Source organism: Naegleria gruberi (assembly GCF_000004985.1).
Source record: "Naegleria gruberi genomic scaffold NAEGRscaffold_31, whole genome shotgun sequence".
NCBI classification, from domain to species: domain Eukaryota; phylum Heterolobosea; class Eutetramitea; order Acrasida; family Naegleriidae; genus Naegleria; species Naegleria gruberi.
Genome location: NW_003163296.1, coordinates 109748 through 126605, shown reverse-complemented (window position 1 = coordinate 126605; position 16858 = coordinate 109748). Strand labels below are relative to the sequence as shown.

The 16858-nt window shown below is 33.5% G+C and overlaps 8 protein-coding genes across 8 annotated transcripts; 4 read left to right on the top strand and 4 right to left on the bottom strand.

Annotated features, from left to right (window-relative positions):
* Nucleotides 1-594: 594 nt before the first annotated feature.
* On the bottom strand, nt 595-1971 carry NAEGRDRAFT_707 (uncharacterized protein; the record flags this gene model as incomplete). The annotated part of the gene is made up of 1 exon (XM_002675813.1): nt 595-1971. A coding segment is annotated over one exon (1377 nt), but the record flags the coding sequence as incomplete, so codon positions are not given.
* Nucleotides 1972-5262: 3291 nt separating this feature from the next.
* NAEGRDRAFT_68859 (uncharacterized protein) lies at nt 5263-5988 on the bottom strand (the record flags this gene model as incomplete). Its single annotated transcript, XM_002675812.1, has 1 exon — nt 5263-5988. One exon carries the CDS (start codon nt 5986-5988, stop codon nt 5263-5265), a length of 726 nt encoding a protein of 241 aa, XP_002675858.1.
* A 127-nt stretch (nt 5989-6115) lies between these two features.
* Nucleotides 6116-7396, bottom strand: NAEGRDRAFT_68858 (uncharacterized protein; the record flags this gene model as incomplete). The annotated part of the gene is made up of 1 exon (XM_002675811.1): nt 6116-7396. The coding sequence occupies one exon, from the start codon at nt 7394-7396 to the stop codon at nt 6116-6118; it is 1281 nt and encodes a 426-aa protein (XP_002675857.1).
* A 281-nt stretch (nt 7397-7677) lies between these two features.
* Nucleotides 7678-8541, top strand: NAEGRDRAFT_34546 (uncharacterized protein; the record flags this gene model as incomplete). Its single annotated transcript, XM_002675889.1, has 1 exon — nt 7678-8541. The coding sequence occupies one exon, from the start codon at nt 7678-7680 to the stop codon at nt 8539-8541; it is 864 nt and encodes a 287-aa protein (XP_002675935.1).
* A 233-nt stretch (nt 8542-8774) lies between these two features.
* NAEGRDRAFT_80134 (uncharacterized protein) lies at nt 8775-10445 on the top strand. Its single transcript, XM_002675888.1, has one exon. It carries the CDS (start codon nt 8815-8817, stop codon nt 10285-10287), a length of 1473 nt encoding a protein of 490 aa, XP_002675934.1. The 5' UTR covers nt 8775-8814; the 3' UTR covers nt 10288-10445.
* Nucleotides 10446-10546: 101 nt separating this feature from the next.
* Nucleotides 10547-12166, top strand: NAEGRDRAFT_58349 (uncharacterized protein; the record flags this gene model as incomplete). Its single annotated transcript, XM_002675887.1, has 1 exon — nt 10547-12166. One exon carries the CDS (start codon nt 10547-10549, stop codon nt 12026-12028), a length of 1482 nt encoding a protein of 493 aa, XP_002675933.1. The 3' UTR covers nt 12029-12166.
* Nucleotides 12167-12747: 581 nt separating this feature from the next.
* On the top strand, nt 12748-13982 carry NAEGRDRAFT_68854 (uncharacterized protein; the record flags this gene model as incomplete). Its single annotated transcript, XM_002675886.1, has 3 exons — nt 12748-13109; nt 13184-13812; nt 13864-13982. 3 exons carry the CDS (start codon nt 12748-12750, stop codon nt 13980-13982), a joined length of 1110 nt encoding a protein of 369 aa, XP_002675932.1.
* A 150-nt stretch (nt 13983-14132) lies between these two features.
* Nucleotides 14133-15794, bottom strand: NAEGRDRAFT_68853 (uncharacterized protein; the record flags this gene model as incomplete). Its single annotated transcript, XM_002675810.1, has 3 exons — nt 14133-14906; nt 14949-14971; nt 15032-15794. The coding sequence occupies 3 exons, from the start codon at nt 15792-15794 to the stop codon at nt 14133-14135; spliced, it is 1560 nt and encodes a 519-aa protein (XP_002675856.1).
* Nucleotides 15795-16858: the final 1064 nt, after the last annotated feature.

Here is a 16858-nt window from a genome sequence, read left to right as displayed (position 1 = left end):
ATGTGATATGAAATCAGAATTTAGGGTATGTATATTTTGTAAGGTTTCACCATATTTTTGATTGTTTGTATTATTATTTTCATCCTCTTGTCCGTTTTGATCTGATAAGAATGGAAGAAATATATTTTGAAGTACAAGATGAAGATTTGACAGCGATGTATGACCAATAAAGGCATCCTCACTGTAATTCTCAGTTGTATCTTCTCTCATTTTTTTTGCGTTTGTGGTGTTGTATTGTAGTTTAAAAAAGGCGCCAAATATTTATTCTTGGTGTTCGTGCTGATTGTGTTCTTCTTGCTCTTCTGGTTGTTGGTTTCTAACGTTATCTTCTTGTTGAGTGTTTTCAGTGGTAGTGACTACTCTACGTCTTCTTGGTCTTGCATTAGCTTGACTATTCACTACATGTCTGACAAAAATAAGTAGGGCTAGACCACCAATTAGAATAGCCAAAAAGTAATCCTCATGTTCAATTATGAGATTGACCAACCAAGTTGAAATATCAGAGTTTGAGGTTTCATCTATTTCACTACTTGGCATTTCATTGAAAATATTTGTTACATAATCTTTAACTAAATAAAATCCCCAATGACCATATAATTTACCCAAGGCCAAAATAACTGGAACATAAGCTACTGGATCAGCATCAGATGCCATGTCGTAATATCTTTTAGCCAAATGGAAATCTTGTGGAAGTCCCTTTCCATGTTCATGCATATAACCCAAGTTAAACATTGCTTGAGCATTGTTCAATTCCTTAGCTCTTCTATAGAAATAAATACTCTTTTCGTATGATTGTTCTAAACTTCCAACAGAAGAGTTTGAAGATGATAAAGCAGATGAACCATAATAGTAATAATCCCCAACTTTGACATACGCATCAACATTACCTTGTTCAGCTGCTTGTTGATACCATTTGATAGCTCCCTTGAATTTTAACAATTCACTTTCCTCTTCAGATAATCCACTGGAAATTTCCTCAAATCCATATCCTCTGTCATACATGAAAGCAATGTTAGCTTGTGCTATTTCAATACCCATTTCTGCAGCATGTTGGTAAAGTAGAAGAGCAGTATGTTGATCCTCTCCTGATACAAACTTTTCAAAAGCACTCTCCATTACTGAAGTCCATGAGGCCTTCTCAACAACAGATTTTAAGAATTTAACAGCAATTTCACAATTTGGATTAGTTCCCAATCCATGAAGATACATATTGGCAAGTTGATATTTGGCAAGAACTTGACCATGTTGAGCTGAAATCGCAAAATGTTGCATTGCTTGTTTAAATGATTTCTTTACACCCTTACCATCCAAATATAAAAGACCCAAATTATAATGAGCTTCAGAGTTGCCCAATGATGCACTCTTATTGAAATATCCAGCTGCCAATTCAAAATTCTTTTCAAGAATGATATTTCCTTGTTCATCATTTGATCCCTCAAGGTACATCTTTCCAAGCCCATTTAATGAGGATGGATCTTTTTTGTCTGCTCCCTTCTTAAAGTACTTGAAAGCTGTCTCATTATTTCTTGGAATACCTTCAGCACCCTTGAGGAACATATTACCAAGAGCGCCAAAAGCCTCGTGTTCTCCTGCCTCAGCAGCTTGTTCAAATAATCTTCTAGCAACTTCTCCATTTTGCTCGACACCTCTTATACCATATAAATTAGCATAACCATAAATAAGCATCGATGAAGATGATCCCTTACTAGCAGAATATTGGTAATATTCCATAATATCCTCTTGTGATTGCTTATTTTGAATAGCACTCTCATCATTAAGTCTTACATGATCAATAAGAGGCATTCTGCTATCCTCAAACTCGACAATAACATCAGAAGCTGCTTTCGAATAATAATAGCTAGCTGTTTTACAAGATTTTGGTACGCCATGTCCGAACATATGTCTATATCCCAAAGCAATATTTGCTCCAGTATTTCCTCCTAAAGAGCTATAGAAAAGATTCAACAAAGATAATGTTTCAGGATTTTCAATAGATTTTGGAATCTTCTCATAAATTAGTTTGACTTGCTTTTTCATTGTTTCAACTGGTCCAAATATCTCAATCATTAAACTTTTCACATTTTCTAAATCCTTGCTTGAAATCAAGTTATTATTATACAATAGAGCAACCTCGAATTGTGACATTTGACTACCTAAATAAGCTGCCAAAATGTAGTACATTTTACTCTTGGAAAAGTCTCTAACACCAAATTTTTCACTCTAATTAAACAATTAGTCATTAATATTCTCAGAAAATCTTACCTTATATACTGTTCCTAAATTATACAATACAAGTGGGTTTGTTGGATCTTCTTTAACAACAGAAAGATAAATTCCAATTGCCTTTTCAACAGCTTCTTTGTCATACTCTGGAAGATCGGGATCCAAAATCATTCTTGCTTCTAATAATTTTTCTGTAGAATCCTTCTTTCCATCAATTTCATTTTCTTGTTGTTTTCTCAAATCATTGAGTTTTTTAGACATGAATTTTCTTCTTGTTACAAGTTTTAATTCTTTCATTCTCTTAATTCTAGTGAACTCTTCATCCAATGTTGAGGAATATTCTGTTGGAATTGTTATCTCATCCAAAGGAATAGAAATATCACTTAACATTGATGTATCCAATGTCTCTTCAACTTGAGGTGTTGGTTTGGTTGTTTGGGAAGTTTTAGTCTGTTGTTGATCAGGCATATTATTATTTAAAGGATTTGATTCTGGGGGAGCTTGTTCAAAATTAATATTACTCTTAACTTTCAATAAAGCTTCCTTGATTTTTTGTTTAAACTCTTCAGGAAGGTTTTCAAGCTCAGATTCATCACCATCTTTCAAAATTATAAACTTTGGTTCTTCCTCTTCCGAATTTTGATTATTAGATTTTTTCTTTTGATTAACTTGTTCTTGATGTGATATTATAATAGAAAAAGCTACTATTAATATTGTTATGAATATAATATATTTTCCCACACTCCACTTCAGCCTGTGGTTTGTCTTTTTCATAGGCATGATGATCTCGCTGCAAATTTTTTGATTTATTTTCTTCTACGCCAAACACGTGTTCTATTCCGATCCAATAATAACACTACAAATAAATAATTATCAATAACAAAAGAAATCGCACAACTGGGATTTAACTAATGTTAAATGAATCTTTTAATTTTGTAAAATTGCTTTACTTTGATTTGATAGAGTTCAACTTGCATAATACAACGAGAATGAACCAATAAAAACAAGATGAAAGCAAAGTTCTTTAATGGATTGAAAAGCCAACAAACGCCAGACATCATATGTTTACAAAACAAAAGAACTTTACCCTAATATTAAAAAATTAATTACATCAAACTATTTTTAAAATTTATTTTTAAAAAAAATTGCGATCACACACCTGTTTGGCTTTAAAAACCAATCTTATTGTTGATAGTAATTATTTTAGCACATCAAGCCAATCACTTTTGTATTATTAAAATATAAATAATGTCCGATATGGATGAAGATATTGATATTATGGATGGTGAAGATACCACCCTAACTAGAGAAGAAATTGATTTACTTACAGAAGAAGAATTAGCTGATATGGGTGTTACAAGGGAGGAATTATATGCTCAACTTGTGGATGCTTCACCAATGCCAACAAAAGATGATCCATTTGATGGTGATGAAGATGATTTGGAAATTCTAACTCCAACAGATCCTCTCGAAGATAATCCAATGGCTGCAAAGGAAATTCAATTCATCACTCTTGATCCTGAACAATTAATGGCACAACAACAAGAACTTGTTAGTGAAGTTTCTACTGTGTTGGGTGTTCCTGTAGGAGCTTGTGGTATTTTACTTAGAAGCTATGATTGGAACAAGGAAAAACTTTGGAATGACTTTTTTGAAAATAAGGACCGTGTGATAAAGAAAGCCAACATTAATATCAATGACTTTAAAGTTTATCAAGGAGTACCAGGAAAAGAATATGAATGCAGTGTTTGTTATGATACCTATGATGGTTCAAATATGTTAGCAATGGCTTGCAAACACTATTTCTGTCAAGATTGTTGGCGTCAACATTTAATAACTAGTATTAATAATGGTAATACTTGTCTCACAGCAAGTTGTTTGGAAAGAGGATGTACAACATTGATTATTGAAGCCCTTGTCAAAGAATTGGTGCCAGCAGATAGTTACAAGACATATTCTAAATATTTAGTGAGAAGTTTTGTTGAAGATAATCCAAGAATTAAGTGGTGTCCTACTGCTGATTGTGGTAGAGCTGTTTATTGTCCAGAAACTACTGTTGAAGCAGTTCAATGCGGAGGATGTCATCAAAAGTTCTGTTTCAAGTGTTCTTGTGAAGCTCACGTTCCTGCATCATGTGCTCAATTAAAAGCTTGGAAGAAGAAAGAACAAGACGAATCAGAAACAGCAACTTGGTTGACTGCTAACACAAAGGTATGTAGGAACTTTACAAAGTTCACTTATATTTTTTTCAAATAGGATTGTCCAAAATGTAATCGTTCTATTGAAAAGAATGGTGGTTGTAACCACATGACATGTTCTCAATGCAAATACGAATTTTGTTGGGTTTGTATGGATGTTTGGTCAACTCACGGAAGTGAAACTGGTGGTTATTATAAATGTAACAAGTATCAACCAGAAGATTTGAAGAAGAAGTTGCACGAAGATGAAAGAGAATCAGCTCGTACTGCTCTTGAAAAATATATGCACTACTTCACCAGATATGCCAACCACGACAAGTCACAAAAATTCGAAAGACAATTACGTGAAAAGACTGAAGAAAAGATGAGAGAATTGACACAAATGAATAAGTATAGCTCATGGGTTGATGTAGAATACATTCAAAAAGCAGTGAACACTCTTATTGAATGCAGAGGTAATTTGAAATATACTTATGTATACGGATATTATTTGGAGGATGGTCAAGAAAAGAACTTGTTCGAATATTTGCAAGAAGATTTGGAAAGAGTTACAGAAAAGTTGAGTGACATCTTGGAAAATACACCTGTAGAAAGATTTAACAGAGAAGAAATTATTTCAACAACACGTTCTTCGGAGACTCGTCTTAAACACTTGATTGAAGGTGTTACTGGCGGTTCAAAGTTGACATCAACAGAATTGTTTTAATAAACAAATAATGCTATCACAAATATCTTTTAAAGATTTGTCAGCTAAATTGTTTCGTTTTAGAAAATTCACCAAAAAAAATTATGAAAAACTTGAGCATAATCTTTTGATAAATTTGTTTATTAAGGTCTATAATTATTCAGCATGAACTCTTCTTGTTTGAACCTCTGAATACTTTACTCCACTCAAATTTGAAGAAGGTGCATAGAATGATAAATAGGTAAGTCTCATTGCAAATAATGCCATGGATATGAAAGTTGGAATAATGAGGTATAATACTCCATACCAGCCTTCTATATTTTCCACTTCCTTTGAAATACCACCTTCCACACTTCTAATTACAGCTGATGCAGTTGAATACATTGCATGGCTCCAAACCAAAATAATATGTATCAAATCACCAAGGGCTAATGCAGTAACAATATATTGAAACATTGGAACCTTCTCAATTAATACCTTATGATCATTGAAAGCCAATTCTTTAAAGCAGATTCTCAATAACAAGTGATGAATAACTCCAAACACAAAAACCATAAATCCAAAGCTTCTAATCATGAATGTAATGAAATCCTTAAGTTGTGATAATGCAATAACTCCAAGAATTACTGGATTGTCAGTACGAGAGAAACCAATAGAGTCAAGTAAGGGTTGGCTCATAAATGTTGTAAGAACAATCCATGATGATGGAAGCAATAACATAATGGCTCCAACTGCCATCTCAAAGAATGGTTCCCACCAGGTTACATTAAGAAATAGTTTGAGGAATGGTTGATTAACTCTTGTTCTTGGAAGTTGACTACCAACAGTTGTGGTAGATCCAACTTGAGGGGTTTCTCCAATAGTTGCTGTTGTTGTGCTCATATTTGTTTTTTGCTTAATTCAAAGTTTCAGTGAACGGTTTCTAGTTATGTTGAAACTTTAATTGGAAATATTACATATAAACTCGGATATCTATTAGTTGCCATTGACTAATGTGTAATGCCCAAAATTATTCTTTTAAACATGGACAAAGCCTAGAAATGAAACTAGATGTTGTTGGCTTTGATTCACAGGTAAACTTGCTTTTTCTAAGTGCAATAACACATTTTGATCCTTTGTAAAATGGTGAAATTGAAGTTGACTCAGATTCACGTTCACACTCACAAGAATTATCATGATATTGCAACTCGTCACATCTATTGATGAAAGGGAAGAATTCTTGAGTGCATTTCATTGCTTTCTTTTCGCAACAAGTGTTACAATCTTCTCCTTTCAAACATTTGATTGATTCTACTCTTTCAAAATCAGAAATTGAATATTTGGAGGATGATGGGAATACAGTTTCCTTCACAACATCATGTGAAAATTCTACCGATTTCTTCTCATTGTTACAGGGACTAAATAATGAATCTGAACATTGATCCAAATTAAATGAAAACGAAGAATCCCTTTCAACTAATGTTTCAAAACATTTTGGTTGGTCTTCTTGAACAGATTGCATGATTTGGAATCGATAGGTTAATACCTTTTTCTTTTCTAAAATGTCAAGCAATACAGAACTCTTGATTGATGAAGTTTCAACCCATTTTGATAAAATATATCTCGTTATAATAAAACCATTCAATTTTCCCATAGAAACCTTATAAGCAAGATGATTCATTGATTCGGAATCCATCTTTCTTCTCCTTGCCTCATCTAAAACATTCATAATATGATATTCTGCCCTTTCACAAAAAGTATTTCCCTCATTAACAATCATAAATTTCTTGTCGTCTCGTATCGATTTCAAATAATTTCCCAATTCATCAACAATTGTTGATCCTCTCTTTCTATTGTTATGTCCAATGCCAATAGCTGTTATCATACTTGGATGCTTTTTAAAATCTGATGAATTAATAATATCCAATCTCTTTTCAATTGATTTTTCTGAATCTTTCGATGACATGATAACAGCCACACATGGCACAAATAATTTACTCTTTAATTTCCAAATGCTTTGCAATGTATTACCCAATCCAATAGATTCGGAATCCACTGATGAAAATATTAAAAAACGAAATGAACAAGCTCCAACCTGTTCATCATCTCCTCCGATTGGTCCATCAATAATTGCATCATACTGTGGATTATTATAGGATCTCAATATTCTTGGCAAGTCATTCTTATCCGACACTAATTTATTGGTAGCAATTAAACAAAATAATAATGCAATTCCTAGAATTATCATTAATTGTGATGATGGTTTTTTTAGAATGTTATTTTCATTGTGATTAATTTGATTGATAAACATTTTTTTTAATATTCACTATTCACCACTTTCGAACTTTTATTCTTTTTAATATATTAAATAGAAGAATTACATTTTGAGTATAATAAATTGTATTATATTTCAATGTAGTTATCTTGATTGACTAAAGGTGCAATTATGAAAATTAATCAAAGAATATTAATAAATTCTTCATCATTAAAAAATATTCAACAATCAACACTAGGTGTTTTTATTGAAGAGAGTTTTTTGGTTTCGGTTTTTAATTTCGGAAGGAAGAATATATTAATAATTACGTACGGAAAATGCCACTTATAATGTTAGTTGGAATTCCATGTAGTGGAAAGAGTAGTAGAGCTGATGAAATTGCCAATCATTTCAAAACATCAAAAGATTTAAAAGGACAAGTAATTATTGTGAGAGATGAAGAGCTTGTAACAGATATTCATCAAGCTTATAAAGATTCATTCAATGAAAAACAAATGAGAGGAAAAGTTAAAGCTGCAGTTGAAAGAGCATTGACAAAGGATGATGTAGTAATAGTTGATTCTTTAAATTATATTAAAGGGTTCAGATATGAACTCTATTGTATTGCTAGATCTTTGAGAACACCACATTGTGTAGTATATTGTGATGTAAATCTCAATGAACATTCATTTATTTGGAATAAGGATAAATTATCATCAAAATATCAAGAGGATTTTCTTACTGGAATGTTACAAAGAATGGAAGTACCAAGTGAAAAATCAAGATGGGATTGTCCATTATTTAGATTGACACCAGACCAAAAAACACCACTCGAAGAAATTGAAGACGAAATGTTGAGACCAAAGAAGACAATCAAACCAAATACTGCCACACTTCCAATACACTTGAGCGAAAATACACTCATGTATGAATTAGATAAGATTACAACTGAAATTGTTCAACTTTTAGTTGACTCTAAATCACTTCATATGCCAGGAGAAGAAATTACACTTCCAACAAGTTATGCTCTCTCAAAGGAACAAATTACCAAACATAAACTGAAATTGCCAGGTATCTCAGTTGGTATGCAACAATTGAGAAAGCTCAGAACTCAGTTCGTCAAAATGTGTCAAATGCATCCACCTGAAACAAAGCAAAAGATTGTAACAGGATTTGTTGATTATCTAAATGAACATGCTTAAATTTATTCATAAACACTTTCTTGTTTTTGTTCATTCCTTTTGAAGAGTTACTAAGAATATTCGATTTCCTTTAATTTTATTAAAATTGTTGCTGGACAGCATTTATTGAAGTTGTTTTAATAAAATTTACTCTTCCTGTTGCTTTTACTTGCTGCTGTGATTGTTCAACAAAATAATTGAGAATGAGCTTGGTCGCTGGTCGAAAAATTAAAGTCTCTCATTTTTGCTGCACAAAAAAATATTGCCAACAACATATCATTAAACTGTATCACAATGGGCAAAAAAGATAAAAAATCATCTTCAACAACTGAAGAAACATCATCTAAAACTCTCCCAACAAATTTGGATGTTAGCAAGACTGATTCTAGCGAATTCCCACTCTTGTTGAAAAATTTCGATAAATTGAACGCTAGAACTGGACATTACACTCCAATTCCAGCTGGTAACACACCAACAAAAAGAAAATTAGAAGAATATCTTAAATATGGTGTTATCAATTTGGACAAACCAGCTAATCCATCTTCCCACGAAATTGTTGCTTGGGTTAAGAAAATTCTCGATGTTGAAAAGACTGGCCATTCTGGTACTTTGGATCCTAAAGTTACTGGTTGTTTGATTGTTTGTTTGAATCGTGCAACTCGTTTGGTTAAATCCCAACAAGGTGCTGGTAAACAATACGTTTCTATCTTGAAATTAAACGGAGAAGTTCAAGGAGGATATAAGGCTGTTGAAGAAGCATTGACTACATTGACTGGTGCTGTTTTCCAAATGCCACCAGAAATTTCTGCTGTTAAGAGACAATTGCGTATTAGATCTATTTATGATGTTAAACTTTTCGAATTTGATGCTAAGAGTCAAATGGCTGTTTTCTGGGTTAAATGTCAAGCCGGAACCTACGTCAGAACCTTGTGTGAACATTTAGGTTTATTATTGGGTACTGGTGGTTCTATGTTTGAATTGAGAAGAGTTCAATCTGGTTCTTTGAGTGAAAAGGATTTCCTCTACACTATGCATGATGTTTTGGATGCTCAACATGAATTGAAGGCCAAGGGTGATGAATCTTATTTGAGACGTATTGTTAAACCATTGGAAATTTTGTTGACCAACTATAAGCGTGTTATTGTTAAGGATAGTGCTGTTAACTCAATTTGTTTCGGTGCTCAATTGATGATTCCTGGTGTTTTACGTTATGATGATTCTATTGAAACTGGTGAAGAAATTGTTTTGATTACCACAAAGGGTGAAGCTATTGCTACTGCTTATGCTGTCATGACCTCAATTCAAATTCAATCTATGGATTATGGTGTTGTTTGTAAGACTAAGAGAGTTATTATGGATCGTAATACCTATCCAAGACGTTGGGGTATGGGTCCAGTTTCCAAGCTCAAGAAGGAACTCATTGAACAAGGTAAATTGGATAAGTATGGTCAACCAACTGAATCTACACCTGAAGTCTGGTTGAACAATTATCGTGATGTTTCTGCTAATAAGTGGTTCTTCTTACAAAAGCCAGAAATTAACGCTGCTCTCGGAAAGAAGAGTGAAAGACAAGAAGCTATGGATCAACTCAAGCCAAAGAGTGGAAGCAAGAAGATTGAAACTGTTGCTGAAACAAAGAGCAAGAAGATTGACTTGAAGCCAAAGAAGGTTGAAGCTGAAGAAGAAGAAGAAAAGAAGAGAAAGAGAAAGGAAGAATCATCTGATGATGAAAGTTCTTCATCCTCATCATCTTTCATCGGATTCTGATTCAAGCAGCGAAGAAGAAGCTAAGAAAAAGAAGAAGAAGAAGTAAATGTTTTCTAGATGAAAAACATATTACGGAGATTTAATATTCTTTATTATATAATACTTAATCTTTAAAAACCAATCAAATATATAAAAAAGTAGAATTTAATATTTCTTCTCATGTTATTTCTTTCTTTCCAACAGGAGTTTTAACCTAATGCGTCTGTGAGTCAACTATTTAGCCATTGTAAATAATATAGGCGTCAAACTCGCAAAAAAAATGCTCTCAAAGCTCGCAAAGAAGAACAACTCAAAAATTTTGAAGAATATCCTCAATCATCGTGGATTCGCTACAACATCAGCTAATCGTGAGTCTGCTGCTTTGGACCAATCTTCAGTTCAACCATCATATAATTTACCATATGAATTGACAAAGGCTCCAGCTTCACGTGTTACTGTTCTTAACAATGGTTTCAGAGTTGTAACTGAACCAAAAGTTGGTGAAACCTCTGCTGTTGGTGTTTTCATCGGTGCTGGTTCTAGACAAGAAAATGTTTTCAACAATGGTGTTGCTCACTTTTTGGAACATATGTACTTCAAGGGTACCAACAAGAGATCTAAAGTTGCTATTGAAGCTGAACATGAAAGAACAGGTTCTCTCTTGAACGCTCATACATCTCGTGAATATACTGCTTTTACTATACAATGTTTGAAGAATAACGTTGATAGAAGTGTAAATTCATTGTCCGAAATTTTGCTTGATAGCAGATTGGATGAAAAGGATATTAATGAAGAAAGAGGTGTTATTTTGCTTGAATCTGAGGATGTCAGCCAAAGTGTTGAAGAATGTGTTTATGATGAATTACATAGAACCGCTTTCCCTGATTCAGGACTTGGATTGAGCATTCTTGGTCCTGTTGAAAACATTAAGAAACTTTCTCGTCAACAAATGATTCAATATCAAAAGGATTTCTATACAGCTGAAAGAATGGTTTTGGTTGGTACTGGTAATGTTGATCATGAAGCTCTTGTTAAACTTGCCGAACAAAACTTTGGTCATTTACAAAGTGCTACTAAGACTCCACGTCCACTCGCTGAATACCAAACTACTCCAGAATATATTGGTTCAGATGTTAGAGTTGACACTGAAGATGTTAACGGTTTGCATGGTGCTATTGCTTTCCAAGGTCCAGGTCTCTCCTCTGGTGACATGGTTGTTATTAACTTGATTCAATTCCTCTTGGGTGCTTTCGATGTTTCTCAAGGTACTCCAGGTAAATATGCTGCTTCCAATATGGCTCAATACATCGGAGAACAAGGATGGGCTCAACAAGTTCTTCCATTCCTCCACGGATACTCTGATACATCATTGTTCGGTGTTAAATTCGTCAGTGATGGTGGTGAAGATACTGATTATTTGATGGTTGAAATTATTAGACAAATGACTCGTCTCTGTTATAAGGTTACTAATGCTGAATTGGAACGTGCTAAGAATTTGCTCAAACTCTCTGTTTTATCTCAATATGATGGAAATTTGAAGAATGTTTTGGAAGAAGTGGGTAGACAAACCCTCTTGTTCAACAGAAGACCATCTGCTGCCGAAATGTTCGCTAGAATTGATTCCATCACTGTTGATGATGTTAAGCGTGTTGCCAATACATACATCTATGATAAGGAACCAGTTCTTGTTGGTGTTGGTTACACTAAGGAATTCATTGATTACTCATGGGCTCGTTTGTTCACTTCTAGCATTCGTTTGTAAATTTATAGTTAGTTGAGAGATTTATTTCAAACAACTCTGAACCATGTCCTTTTAGTTTTCAATAGTACCTCTCTAAGGGATACACTCTAATTATTAGTGCCTTATCAAAGGGAAATAAAAAGTCACAATTTAAATTCTAAAATTTAATGAGCTTGATGACAACTTTCGTATTATTAATAATAACTTTAATTTAGCAACAATAACAATTTTAATTAAATATTTTACATTTTTAATTATTTATTTTTATTTAATTAATACGAATTGATTTCACTCAATCACAGTTAATTAGATAAGATATTTTGAGTTTTAAATATGTGAACAACGATCCGATTTTGTTGTAATCTTTATAGGAATTGTGAAGTAACTTTTCTGCCATTAGGCTGTGGAACTTATTAGTTCTATTATTGAAAATTCTGGATGGAAAGTTTATTAATTAAGAAAGAGGGTTAATCGAAATATTATCATCAATGATATCATTTTATAAAAGGGTTTTCCTTTAGTTTTCCTCATTCAAATCATTTCTTCATTTGCCCACTTCTCTTATTTGCATTCTTGTTTTTTAAGGCCAGTCACCAGACATGACGTTTGACAGCACCAACATTTCATAAAAAAAAATTGGCGGTTTGGATCACTGACACAGTTTCTTCATCATCTCACCTTTTTGAAATTGTTTGATCATCATTATCCGTGCATAGGAAAAGAACAACCACAACTACAACATGTCTTCTTTATCGTGGGGAAATGTTCCTAGTGTTGGAGCAAGTACAAATCAACGCGCCAAAACTTTGAATCAACAAAAAAGAAACGCCACCACAACAGGCAGCAATAACCTTGGAACAAACAATAGCAAGGAAAATGAAAACTTCAACTCCTTCCAACGTTCAAATAATGACTCGGTTGAGGAGTTTGTTCTGAGAGTTACTAACTTGTCTAAACAAGTGGAACAATACAAACAATTGTCGAATCAGAGAGCACAACAAGTGGCCATTTCTTCATACAATAATTCAGGATCGGACTCATCTTTTAATCATGGTGATGTTTCTCTTCGTGTTGGTGGAAATGATATTACTAAAAAGATTAGGTAAGGAAATATGGAATTTTTCAATATTCTAATTGAAATAATGATGAATATTAATGATTGAAATAATTTAATAGATCAATTCGTCAATGGTGCACATCAGAAGTTAATGATTTGAAAAAGATTTCCAATAGAATTGGGTCAAAGATTGGTAATGAAAGCAGATTATTAATGGAATCTGGATTGAGTTCTTCCACTGAAACTAATTCATCCTCAATGAATACTCAACATGAAACCATGGTTAAATATAATCGTGTAAAGAATGATCTTACTAAAACTATCACTGTTCTTAAGGATGTTATTAGACGTGATAAGGAATGGATTGCTCAACAAACTAAACAAAAACAAGAACAATTTGCTGCCCATCACCAAACACCAATGGATCACTTTGATGAGGAAGAAGAAATTCAATCTGAAGATCAACCATTATTGCACACTACTCAACAAAAGCAAACTACTGTTGATCAAGAATTACAAGAAAATGCTCTTGTTTCTTGGCAAGATAGCACTTTGAATGTAGAAATGAAAATTGCATTGGAAGAGTATGAAGATTTGAAAACTTATCAAAGTGAATATCATGAATTGAATCACTTGTTCCATTCTTTTTCTAGTCTTGTAGATGAACAAGATCCAATGTTGGACACTATTCACACCAATGTCATTACATCAAAGGACAATGTGGAAAGAGGTGTGGAAAGTCTCAAAGGTAAGTTTATTTTTGCGTTCAAGTTTAATTTTTTATTGGAATGATCAACAGAGAGTAACAAGCTCCGTAAAACAGGATCAAAAATGATGTGGATCATTCTTGGTTTAATATTGCTCACTGTTCTTGTTGTTGGCCTTATTGTAATTTTTGGAAAGGGTGTGATCTGGTAATTCGTATCAATTGTAACAATAAATTATTAAGCACTTCGAACAACCTTAAATATGATTTCCAATAACCTTCTAGATTAGGTTGTTGATATTCTAATTCGTCGAAGAGGAATGTTTTTAGAAAAATAATAGTGAGAATCAAAAAGAAATTTATTACGAAAGGCCTCCAAACTTACCTCCAGGTAAACCTTTCTTTGCATTCTTTTCCAATGATTCCCAGTCAACTTTATAAACTGGACCAGGAGAATGGGAAATCAGAGGAGGAGTTCTAACACCAACAGTATTTCCAGTTCTTATGAACTTTGGTACTGTTGAAGTTGGGACATTTGAAAGTGCTGTAAGATTTGGATTTCTTAATTGAGGATAAATTTCAGGAGCTTTTCTGTTATCCACTGGTTTTGCTACTTTCATTACAGGGCTGCATACTCTTGGGACTCGTGACGAGAAATCTGTTTTTGGAGTGTAAACACACCCAGGACTTTCAGTAATTTGAGCAGAAGCCTTGGAAATACTATAACCAGGATAAACTTGTGTAGGAATCGGTTTGTCCTTCTTTTTCTTTTCTTTAGCTTTGAATGTCAGGATGTGATCTTCCTCAACATGTCTCTTGGATGGAATGACAAAACTTTGAGTTATATTATACTTTGGTCCTGGAGATGCTCTTCCCAGGTTCTCGTTCAAAAATTGATCTCCCAAAAATCTTGCTCTTGGAGCATTATATGTAATATTTGGGTCAACTTCTCTATCTTTGCCCTGAAGGGAAAAAGAATGAGAAACGAATTGTTTGTTGTAATCTGTTAACCCAGGATGTTCAAGAAGTACTTGATCACTGGGCAGTGGTGTTCTTCTTCCAAAAGAGAATGAAGGTGATGATGTAATTGACAATCGATAGGATGGATCATAAACTGGTCCAGGTACTCTCATTGACTATTCATTTTCTTTAATAAATAAATTCCAATTAATACTCACCTCCTTATTTGCACTTAATTTATCTCCAAAGTAAATATAATTTTCTAAAAAATGTTTTGTTTTAAACCTCATTTAAAACCTACCTTCTTTCTTTGAAATTGAAAAAGAAATATTCCTTTTAGAATCCATTAAGGAAGGATTATAAGCTCCTGGTGGAGGAGACCCACTTCGCCCATCACTCATTTTAAGAGATCTTTCTCCAGCACCAAATGTTGTTGAAGATTTTGAAAATCTCTTTGAAGGAACATCAGTTGGATTGTAAATTGGTCCTGGTGAATCTGATCTGTATTCTTGGGTCGGAGTTCTCGAACCAAAACTGAAAGATGGATCAGTTCTGTACTTGATGTGATCTTTTGGATTATAGGCAGTTGGAGGAGGTTTTTGAGCTTGTTGGAGTATTTTTAATTCTTCTTCAACAAATCTCTTTCCTTTTGGGAAGGAGAAGCTTGATGACACAGATTTTGGAATGGATTCATATATTGGACCAGGAGTGTCAACTCTTTGATTTAGATAGGTGTATTTACGTTCTCCTTTTGAAAACGAAATAACAGGACTCTCAACAGAAAATCTACTCGGAAATGAGTGTATAGAAGGTGTTGCTGCTCTTGATATACTTGATCGGTTAATTGAAGAATTGAAGGATTTTTGTCTTGATGATGAACGGTGTTGTCTTCTAATTGTGCTGTTAGTATTATTAAGGTCCATAAGATTGTCAGAAATTAGAGAAGCATTAAGAGGGTCAGGAATTAATCTGCCCTCTTCTATTTCCCTTTTCATTGTTTCATTCTCGAAGACTTCATCCGATAAGAGAGATTCAGCATCAATCACATCACTCGTTATGCTCATTTTTCATTAATGATGCTACAGATAATAATTTACGATTTTTTTTTGTTGAGTTTTTATTGAGAAACGGTTAGTCCAGTTCTATTATTGATTTCCAGTTTGTTTTAATACGTAACGATTTCGGATCAATGCATTCGGTAACGAACATTTACACTTGGATCTTTTTGACATATTTGGATGATGAAATAATTTATTTCAAGGATGTCACCCTTAATCTTTGAAATCAAATAGAAAATGATGAAGCTGACAATTCGAAATACACCCACATCAAACCACGTTATTGTTTGACTCATAAAGTTCAAAAGGGTTGTCTCAGGTGAGAAAGCTACAGCAGAAATTTGAGCAGAATTGCGCGCCAAAACAGCCAATTCTTCGTTGTATTACCTACAAGAAAAAACTACAATTTAAAAAAAAATAAAACAATGGTCATAAGGGATACTCGAGCTAAATACGTTTCTGATAGAGTTGAAGAGTCCTTCCCTCAGGTTAAGGCCCTTCAAATACAACAATTTCTAGAGGAAAATGAAAAGAGTATCGATACTTTTATGAACGGAGATGAACAATGCCATGTTCTTTTGATTTCGGTAGTGGAAAAAAACAGGGAATTCATCCTCTCTTTAAAAACTACAACAAGCGATCTTCCTTACAAGGCACCAAAAGTATTGTATATTCTTAGAAGAAATAATGCAGCAGTACCTGCAAAAGAAGCTCAAATTGTTGATTCACTTGTTTGTGGTGTTATTGAAGGAAATGTGATAGACAATTTACACACAGTCTTTGGCCAAGTTTACATTCCACTGTTCAGTGCAGAGGAAATGGATTGGGGTAAATCATCTTCAGAACAAGCAAAAGAGTTCTTACAAACAACAAAGAGAATGTCGGATAAACTAGGAGAAGCTCTTACATCAAAATCACCAACAATTACACTCACAAGACCTCCACAAGAAAGACTTATCCCAAACAATCCAACAGCAATTATGGAGGCTAAAGAAAACATTAATCTGATGAACTATTACGATAATTTGGTAAAGATATGGGTTCAAGAGATTCAAAGAGTGATTGAAGAC

Bases quoted from the DNA above. Each gene is read 5' to 3' on its own strand.
- NAEGRDRAFT_80134 (XM_002675888.1), top strand. From the start codon at position 8,815: ATGGGCAAAAAAGATAAAAAATCATCTTCAACAACTGAAGAAACATCA.